The 9783-nt window shown below is 55.2% G+C and overlaps 1 protein-coding gene across 1 annotated transcript in view; it reads right to left on the reverse strand.

Moving 5' to 3' along the window:
- TOGARAM2 (TOG array regulator of axonemal microtubules 2) overlaps positions 1-9396 on the reverse strand; it is a gene marked incomplete at its 3' end in the record, with an annotated part of 43414 nt that extends 34018 nt beyond the window's left edge. Inside the window, 8 exon segments of the mRNA XM_079940820.1 lie at positions 886-1076; positions 1788-1999; positions 2616-2842; positions 2844-2901; positions 3331-3378; positions 3381-3432; positions 4310-4449; positions 9293-9396. Of these exon segments, the coding sequence (XP_079796946.1) occupies positions 886-1076; positions 1788-1999; positions 2616-2842; positions 2844-2901; positions 3331-3378; positions 3381-3432; positions 4310-4441 (920 nt within the window). The 5' untranslated portion in view covers positions 4442-4449; positions 9293-9396.
- Between the last annotated feature and the right edge of the window lie 387 nt (positions 9397-9783).

Raw genomic sequence — 9783 nt, forward strand, 5'->3', positions numbered from 1 at the left:
AGCCACCAAGAACTCTCAGAGGGGAAGGAGAGGAGGGTGTCTGAGCAGGAAAGGAGGAGGCAGTGCCGATGGGGAGGAGGGAGGTCAACTGCGAAATCAGGCAGAGAACTCAAACCCAGGAGCAGGTCCACAGTGGGTTCCCACACTGCACCAGGGGTGGGAAAGATGTGGACACGCCTACAGTCAGAAGGGAAGACAGCGTGGGAGACAGAGGGAGAGACAAAGCTTGAGAGAAATAGGTACAGCCGACCCCAGATAAAGCGCACGCTCTCGCCCTCTCTCTCTCTCTCTCTCTCACATACACACACAGTCACTCCAGCAGTCTGGCCTGACCACAGGGATGTCTTTGGCCATGTGAGAGCACCCTCTGTCCCACTTACCAGCCGTAAGTCCAGATTCATTACAACACAGAGATCCTCTACCCACTGATTCCCAGCCTTTTGGGGGTATGAAGACCCCTTTTAAGTTCAAAAGTTTTGTGGACTCCCCCCCCCCATATACACAGACACGATAATACTTGTATTTTTAGTGTCCATTAATTAAGAAAATATCAATACGTCGTCACAAACAGCTACCATGAATTCAATAGAGCTTTAAAATAATTTGTATTTTATTCATCACTGCAGCAACCACACACTCAGGATACTGGTAGAAGACAGAGGCTGAGACACTGTTAATTAAGCCCACACACCCCTCCCGCTGGAGTCAAGGGTGAGAGCTGTGACGACCCCAGGTCTGAGGCTCACAGTGCAGGACCTTGCCCCTCACACGCCCGGCCCCTAGAGTTCTGCCCTGGCGTGGAGGCTTAGCCATAGGGAGCCCAAGAGGATCTTGGGGGGTAGAGGAGAGAGGGCTGCAAGGTACTTTTGACTTAGCGCAGCTTACTGTGTGGTGGCAGGCCTCAGGCCCATGAGGATGTCCTGGCCTGGAGGCAAGAGGCTGGGAAGGGAGCCAGGCGTGCAGGAGGAGGTCCCGGCGGGCACCTTGTCCTTTGGGAAGGGCGGGATCACAATGCCCGCCAGGGACTTGTGCATCTTCTCGTCACTGCAGTGCAGGTACTGCTGGGACACCTGTGCCTGGGAGCGGAGCTGGAGGAGGGGTCTGGTCCATGAAACGTTCCATCTGGATGCTCACCTCGCAGGCAGTCCCTTCTATCAGCAGCCACCTGGGCAGAAGTGCTGGCAAGTATCCTCTGTTTCTCTTTCCAGCCACACAACCCTCAGACCTCCAGGTTCATTGTTTCCTTACCATTTTAGGCAAGAAGGGAATCCCCTCATTCCTACTCCAACCCCTTTTGTTATTATTATTATTTGTTTTTCTGTTCTCATTTCAGAAAATCCTAGAACGTCAGGGCCGAAAGGGATCCTCAAAAACATCTGGTCCAATTCCCTCTTTTTAGTGCATACTGGGGCCCAGGGAGGGGAGTGACTTGCCCAAGGTCACACAACCAGTGAGGGGCAGAGTGAAAACCAGAACCCAGATCCCCGGAGTCCCAGCCCAGCATTCTTTCCCCTCTGCCACAGTTCCTTACCAAAAATGGGGAGGGCCAGAAGCATGAGGAATTCTGGAACATTTATATCAGAGATGGCTTGGGAACCACCAAGTGTAAGACAGGTGGTCACACAGCCTCTGCTCAGGAGGACTGGGCTCAGTACCTCTGGGGCAACTCCCAAGCCAGAGGAGACACCTCCAGAGAAGCTCAGGGCTTGGGAACAGGGGTTGGTAAAGGATAGAAAGAAAAACAGAAGGGCAGGGAAGCAAGACTCAGAGCAGTCCAACCGTCTTACCTCCTGGGCACCGGGTCTCAGCTCCTGGGGTCCCTGATGGCTCCTGGGTGGGTCCAGGCCTTTGTCCTTGGTTCCGCTGGCCTCCGGGGTGGTGGGGAGGCTCTGGATGGGAGTCATCGGCCTGGGCATCCTCAGCAGCCTCTGAGAGGCAGCCCGGGGAATGGCGGTCCTCAGGGGAACTCCTTTGGGGGCTCCCCCAGGATCCAGAGAGGCTGTAGGGGGTGGGGACGGGGAGTAGGTTAGTCCCAGGAGTGCGGGGAATGGGGTTAATTGAGATGCTGGCAACAGGGCTTTATGTCCTGGGGCAGCTGAGATGGAGAGATGAGGGTGCAGATCCGCCCCCAGCTCCACCCGCACCACTAGACTCTGCTGAGTGTCCTTTCCCACGCCTGTAAAATTTGGTAGAAAGTGTCAATCAAAGTTACCTATTTAAAATTCAGAGGCAGGTTGGGTAGAAAGGGAAACAAAATCAGTACTGAATTAGGAGTGAGGACAACAGGTTCTAGTCCTTGCGGCCATCTGAAAACCACTGGGTGGCGTTAAGCATAGCCCGTGGGAGTGAAAGAAGAATATAGTCAGATTCGTGTTCAAAAAGAATTCCTCTGCAGCGAAGCCTAGAAGACTAGAATTCCTCTGCAGCGAGGGTGAGAATGGGGAGGCAGGTCGGGAGCTGCTGCAGAGGCCCCGGTGGGAGACGGCGTTCCAGGGAGGAGGTGGAGGGTGTAGAGAGAGGGTGCTTGGTGGGTGCCCCCTGACTAGCCCAGCTGCCAGCTGGACACCTGCCGGTCCTCACAGCCCAGGTGGCAGGTGGACAGGCCCAGGGCTCACCTCGGGGAGATGCTGCCAAGCCCTCCAAGAACCTCCTTGTCTTGAGCTTGTCCTTAATCTGAGTGGTGTCCCGGGCCACACGGTTGGCCTCCGACTCCAGCGAAGGAAGTGGCACCAGGGGCTGGGGGCCCAGTGACAGGGCCCCGGGCTTCCTGGGATGGCCATTCCTGGCCTGCCAGCCCTTCAGGGAAGCACCCAGCTTGAGGCTGCCAGGCTCCCCACATCCATCCACTCAAGAGCTGCGACGGCTTCTCTAGCAGGACGCTCAGCACTGGCCGGAGGGAGGCTGAGGGAAGCAGAGACCAGAGCTGCGGTGCTAGAGGAGCCCAGGTCCTGAAGCCAGGGACCACAGCCCTGCCTTCCCGGGGTTCCTAGAAGAGCCCCACTTCCCTGTTCCTGCGGGTCCCCTCCGTACAACTCCATCCCCTGAGGCACAGGATTGAAAGGACCCACCTAAAACCAAAGGGCATTTTCAGTAGGGACCAAAGTAAAAATAATACCTGCCAGTAGCTTGAGGACACAGCTGGGCATCTAAACACACCCATCTCCTCCCTCCAGGACGAGGCCCAAGCTCTGCTCCGTGGTCACTGGCCCTGACTGGGCAGCTGTCAGGTGGAATCCCCCATCTCTGCCCAAAGGCCCCAGAAAGGCTGCCCTGGGCACTTGAAGGTCGTTTGATGTGACCAAGTCACTAGGCCCAGTCCGCCAGTCTCACTTTTTCCAAAAGTCTTTGGGCTGGAGTCACTGCTTCCCCCCGGGAGTGTCCAGCACTGGTCCAAGAGATGCTCCCACAGTACACGGCCAGCGGAGCCAGAACCTTGCCAGGGGACAGAAACATAGGGAGAGCGGCATCTTAGAGTCCACTGAGGCCAGGACTGAGGACAGACTGCCCCGGGCTCTCTGCAGCCTGTCCCCCAAAGCAGAGCCTGGCCCTCAGGTGGGGGCTTGCCATCCCAATTCCAGCCAGCCAGGGCACCATGATCCCCACCAGAGCCCAGTCTTCCCCGCCCTCTCGGCCTGACTTCTACCCCCAGCTTGGCTCCAAACCCCTCCCCCAATTACACCTTCTCAGCCTCCTTCACAGGCTCCCCAGGTGCCCTGCCCTGAGCACCGCGGCCTGTTTCCTGAACTGCTCAGGCATTCCCGATTCTCCACACTCCTCCCAAGGGGTTTCCAGGCCCCTGCTCCAAGCCCTCCAGGGAGAAGTGGCCCTCCCCCTCACAAGCACCCATTCTCTCCAGGGCAGGACCTCTGATCCCCTCACTCTGCAGAGGAGACTGAGGCCCACACAGCTGGCTCCCAGTGGCAGCGCCAGGCCTGGGACCCAGTCTCCCGCCACACAGCTGGCCACACTGTTCCCACTCTCCTGCCCTGTCAGCTGAGGAAACGGGGCCAGCCGGTGCTCCTGGAGGCCCCACTCCTGTATCCTCTGCCCATCTCCATCTTCCCACCACAGAAGACCACGCTCAGCCCCTCGGCCAGCCCACCAGCTCGAGAGTGGAGGCAAAGCTCAGGCTGAGGAGGCCATAGTCAGGCCAGGGAGGCCCCTGACGGACGGCTGAGCAGGGAGGGCCCACAGACAGCCTGGCCCGGATGGAAAAGCCCGGCAGCCCAGCTACATCCCCCAGGCGGAGCCCCTGGGAGTACCCGAGGAAGATCCCCACCCCCTCATGACTTCCCTAGGTGCCCCTTACCTGGGGGGACAGCGTCACGGGTGCCCGTGCCCTGGGTGGAGAAGGCACCTGGGAGGTGGTCTGCAGGGAGCAGCTACTTTCTGGGCCGTGAGTACGATCCTCAGGTATCCAGAGGGCCCCAACCTGTAGCATCCAGGGACCTATGATGGGGAGAGGCAGAAAGGAGTCAGTACAAACCACAAACGCTTTCTATACCACTTCGCGGGAAGCCCGCCAGGAGTTAAAGCATTCTTACAGTGAAGAAATCTGCCACTAAACCAAAGGACGCTTCTTTTATAACATTTGGACTCTCTTGGACGCTTCAAAATTACCAAGTCCCCGGGCTGCATGACTGTAGGCCGAGTTCATTGTGAAGAGTGTCCATGAAACCCATGAACCCGCCTTTGCTCTTGGACAACTCAGGGTCTTGGGGAAGGTGGAGTTTATCAAGGGGGAGTCTGACACTTTGTTTCCCCATCAGTTGCTACTTTCCTCATCACTCTGCCAGCTGCCCTGGAATCTCACGCTGAGTGTCAAGCTTTGTGACCCCTCTTATCACGCAGGTACGCGGTAGGGCCTCCCTGGAGGCCAGCTCTCCAGTTTTCTCTCAGGCGCGCCAGTCTCCATCTGTACCAGGCTCCTGGCCCTTGTTCTCACTTTGCTGACCAAGCCAACCTCAGACCCTCTCAGCCATTTCAGTGTCCTGTGCTGACCGCTTGAGCACGCCAAGCCCTTCCCAGCCTCCCTTAACCCTCTGGGGTCAGTCATCTGCTCCCGCCCTTGATCTGAGTTCATTCTTTTTCCATGTGATAAGGGTCTACCCGCAGATGCTGTGACTTCACACAATTTTCTAAATTCTCTGCTGAGATAACAGTGACCCATTTTCACCCTGACAGGCAGGGAGGTGAACGGCCAGAGCTGATCAGTGATAAAATCAAGGGCAAAGGCCACATCTCCCAAATCTCCCAATTTCTACTCGAGAGTAGGTCCCTCGAGATATCATCTGGGGACAGGGCAGGATGCAATGCCAACTTCCTTTTGCTGAGCAACAAATCCCAACTCAGGGGCTGAGAAAACCTGCCTTCCGTCTGGAAGCCAGCCCGCCGCATCCCCACACAGGCCCCAGAAGGCCGAGCGGCTCCTAGCCACCCTCCTGGCCAAACAGTGGCTCCAGCCCGGCCCAGCCAGCATGGCCCCAGCCCAGCCTTTGCCTGGTCCCACTGATTACAGCCTCAAGCCACTCGGGTTCTCTGTCTGAGGAGAATTTTCCTCACGATCAGGGGAGAAGGCAACCCCCTGTCTGCTGACAGCTGGGATAGGGCTTTGGCCACATGGTAGTGACAAGCTGCCAGGAATAGCCGAGGGACACGGTACTTCTCTCGAGCAACGTGGAGGGAGATTCTGCTCCACGGCTCCCAACACCCCGCTCCTCGCCCCACTGAGTGAGAGACTCAAGACAAGGTGGCTGCTTTGGGCAAAGCCCAGAAGGAACATTCCTGGGGGGACAGACCTTCCACGGCTGAATTAAAGCAAACGCGCTGGAGTCCAGGCTTTGGGGGCAGTGAGGGTTGCAGGCCACACAGACACCTGCTACCCATTCCCAACCAGAGCGCAGACTTTCTGTGCGAATTCCATGTGGAAAAGCGACATTTAGCTACAGCCCTTGTTCTCAACCTCAGCTGCAGATCAGAGTCTCCTGGAACTGATTAAAATGACAGATTCCCAGGCCTCACCCCAGGCCCCAAGTGAGGTAGAGTTTTCTAGGGAGCAGCCACAGGGATCTGTTTGGGGTTTTTTGTTTTGTGTTTTTCTTAACTTCTGAGTGACTCTGATGTTCAAACAGGATTGAGAACCACTGGGCTATAGTTCAGATTCCCTTTATACTAAGAGACCAGCCCTGTTTCTGACCTTAGGCTGCCAAAGTGGATATTGCTACTCAGTCTGCCCAGAGCATCACGTCTAGGAGGCTAAAGAGGAGATCTGGAGCTGCCTCAGAGTACAGATACGTGAGTCCAGCGGCACCTTCTGAGCGAGCCGGCCCTCCACCCGACTCCCCACAAACTCCCTGGCGGACGAAGACGGCCCAGGTTCCCCCGTTCCCTGAGGGACACCTGGGCCCACTCCGTAGCTTGCCCAGGCAACCCAGTCGGCAGAGCCCCTTTTAGGCCCGCCCACCACTTGCATCCACACCTTTGAGCCCTCGGGCCCGCAGGGTCTACATGCAGGACCTCCTCAGTGCCTGCCCACGGGGAGGTACCCACAGCTGTGGACGGACAAGCATGTCTTATGTGAGAGCAGTGGGTGCCGCCTCCCCAGGACCTGGTGGGAACTTAAAGATCTATGTCCAAACTATAAAAACCAGGATCAGAAATTCCATTCCAAATGTGAACAAAGCTTTCGGGTTTGGCATGGACAGTACTTAGTGCTGACCCTGAGGCACAATTCACTGAACCCCCATCTGACCTGGCACTGTCCTGGGCACCAAGGAGTGTGTCCCCTGTTGGAAGAGCCAGCCCCTGACCTAAAGGGCTAACAGCCAGGGGGTTCTGGGGACCAGGGTTCCGTCCTCACCCCTGAAGTTCTGGATCGCCCAAGATGGCTGGCTCCTCCACCCCCGGCCTCGGTGTCTGCACTCAGGGAGAGGAGTGGCCCGAGGTAACTGACGTTGTCTACTCCTTCCACTAAAGCAATGGCTAAAGAGGTTCCATGGTGACCAACACCACAGGAATGAAAAAGGCGACAGAAGGGACTCAGGTTTCAGGTGGAAAGGAAACAAACATGGAGTCTCCCAGGAAAGAATGTCGGCCCCAAAGACAAAATCCCAACCGCCCTGTACCTTGCACAGCCCGCAGGGAGCCAGTGCCCCACTCCGGGTCCACCTTGCTCCCAAGGGAGCTGGGCAGAGTCTGGTCCTCACATGAACAGCCCTTGGCAGGAGGGCCAGCATCTGAGTAGGGAGGAGAGACCAGAGCAGGGGGACTGGGGAGGGGGTCGGCTCCCAATCCTGGAATAAGTCAGAGAGCTCATCTGCTCAGATGTGTTTGGTGGGAACAATAGTGCCGTGTCCAGGCGAGGAGAGAGAGAGAGGAAGGCGAAATGGCCGAGTTACCACACTTAGTGTTTGAACCCAAAATATGTGCCCCCCTTAAATACTCTCTGAAGAGGCGCCCCGGGTGTAGGCAGCCCTCCCACCCCACAGCCCTGCCCCAGCCTGCCCCTGAATGCCCACCTCGGGACACCTGGAACTCTGCTTTGAGGTTGACACAGCTAGGTTGGAACCCTGCCCTGCCCCTCTTTTTTTTTTTTTTTTTAAATAGTTATTTATTTATTTATCTGGTGGTACCGGGTCTTAGTTGCGGCAGGTGGTCTCCTTAGTTGTGGCATGTGAACTCTTAGTTGCGGCATGCAGGTGGGATCTAGTTCCCTGCATTGGGAGCACGGAGTCTTAACGACTGCACCACCAGGCAAGTCCCCTGCCCTGCCCCTCTTGAATTAACTTGGGAAGTTTATTCAATTCCTCTGAGCTTTGGTTTCTTAATCTGAAAAAGCGTCCTAACAAAGGGCTTTGTTAGGATTAAATGAAGTCATGTACAAAAATAATTCAGTACCATTGCTGGTAGGTAATCAATCACGAATGTCAGGTCTGAGTTTTTCCCCCTCCTCCCCCACCCTACATGAACACACACGCGCACACATTCACACACAAGTACAAACGTGCAAACCCACACTACCTTTAAAGTTACCAGGGCCCAGCCCTCCAGTCCTACAAGACAGACCCAGGTGACGCAGGTGCCCCTCACGAGGAGGAGACAGATGTGTCTATAGAGTTAAGAGGCTCAGCCTAGATGGGTCTCCAGCTGTCCTCATGGCAATTCTATGCCATGCAGGGAATGCTCGCTGCAATGCCCAGAGAACACGGTCTGTGTTCTGCAGTGCTCTCTCACTAGGTACCTGGAGACCCTCCGTGGAAAAGCTGCATCCTCGCGGGGCCGGGAAGGAAACAGGATCAAGATGGGCAAGGAAGGGCTTCCCTGGTGGCGCAGTGGTTGAGAGTCCGCCTGCCGATGCAGGGGACACAGGTTCGTGCCCTGGTCCGGGAAGATCCCACATGCCGCGGAGCAGCTGGGCCCGTGAGCCATGGCCGCTGAGCCTGCGCATCCGGAGCCTGTGCTCCGCAGCAGGAGAGGCCACAACAGTGAGAGGCCCACATACCACAAAAAAAAAAAAAGATGGGCAAGGAAGGGGGAAAGGCATGCTCTGAGCAAAGGCACAGAGGATCGAACGGGCCTGCGAGTTTAGGATTTGGCAGGAGTGCCCAAGTCTAGGCAGGCGGACCAGGGCCGGTACCTGCAGTGCTCTGTCAGGTCTGGGTTTGTTCTGCAGGCGAGGGGAGCTCTAACGATTTCGAGCAGAGGAATGACATCATCTGACCTGTGTTTTCGTGCAGACCCCTCAAGAGGGATCCGGGACAGACTTTCCTAGAGAAGGAAGTTTTTGACAAAATTTTAGGACCGAAACAGAGACACTAGCCCAGCCTCTGGACTAAGCACAGAAAATATATGTGACTTAACCAAGATTTGCCACTAGTTATTGCCAGAGTTTAGGCTGGGCAGAACACTCCTTCCTGTACCCCAGGTCTCTCCTTGAAAATAGTCACCCATCCACACCTCCATTCCTCACACACACCTGTTCCCCTCCCCACACAGGAGGTAGCCCACCCCATAGACCTCCAGGGAAAACTCTGGGTGTTCTCAGGTGAACCTATTGGATTTGACCTCCTGGGTTCAGTCTATCACTGAAAGTCTGAGATCCACTCACTCACTCAGTCATATGTGAGGAACTAAGATACAAAGGTAAATGAGACTAAATTCTAACACCTGAGAGCTGTGTGACCACAGACATGTTACCAAACTTCTCTGAGCCCCAGTTTCTTTAATTGCAAAAATGGAGATATTGCCTACCCTACTTCAATAATATATTCAATAAAATACAAAAATCACTCACCAATGCAGGGGACAATACCCCATGGTGTTAGTGTCACTGCAATGAATGAAGCTCACAGCAGCTGCAGGTGGAGAACATGTTTGGGTGGACAGGGCAGGAGGTTGTGAAACTAATCCTGGAGAGAGAGAAGAGTGTGATATACACTAACAAACACAAGGTAGATAGCTCGTGGGAAGCAGCCGCATAGCACAGGGAGATCAGCTCGGTGCTTTGTGACCGCCTGGAGGGGTGGGATAGGGAGGGTGGGAGGGAGGGAGACGCAAGAGGGAAGAGATATGGGAACATATGTATACGTATAACTGATTCACTTTGTTATAAAGCAGAAACTACCACACCATTGTAAAGCAATTATACCCCAATAAAGATGTTAAAATATATATATATATTATATATATAAGTTAATGAATGAAAATTAAATAAAATGTAAAATTCAGTTACTCAGACACACTGGCTACATTTCAAGTGACCACATGTGGCTAGTGACTACCATA

The sequence above is a fragment of the Stenella coeruleoalba genome (genome assembly GCF_951394435.1).
Source record: "Stenella coeruleoalba genome assembly, chromosome: 13".
Taxonomy (NCBI): Eukaryota; Metazoa; Chordata; class Mammalia; order Artiodactyla; family Delphinidae; genus Stenella; species Stenella coeruleoalba.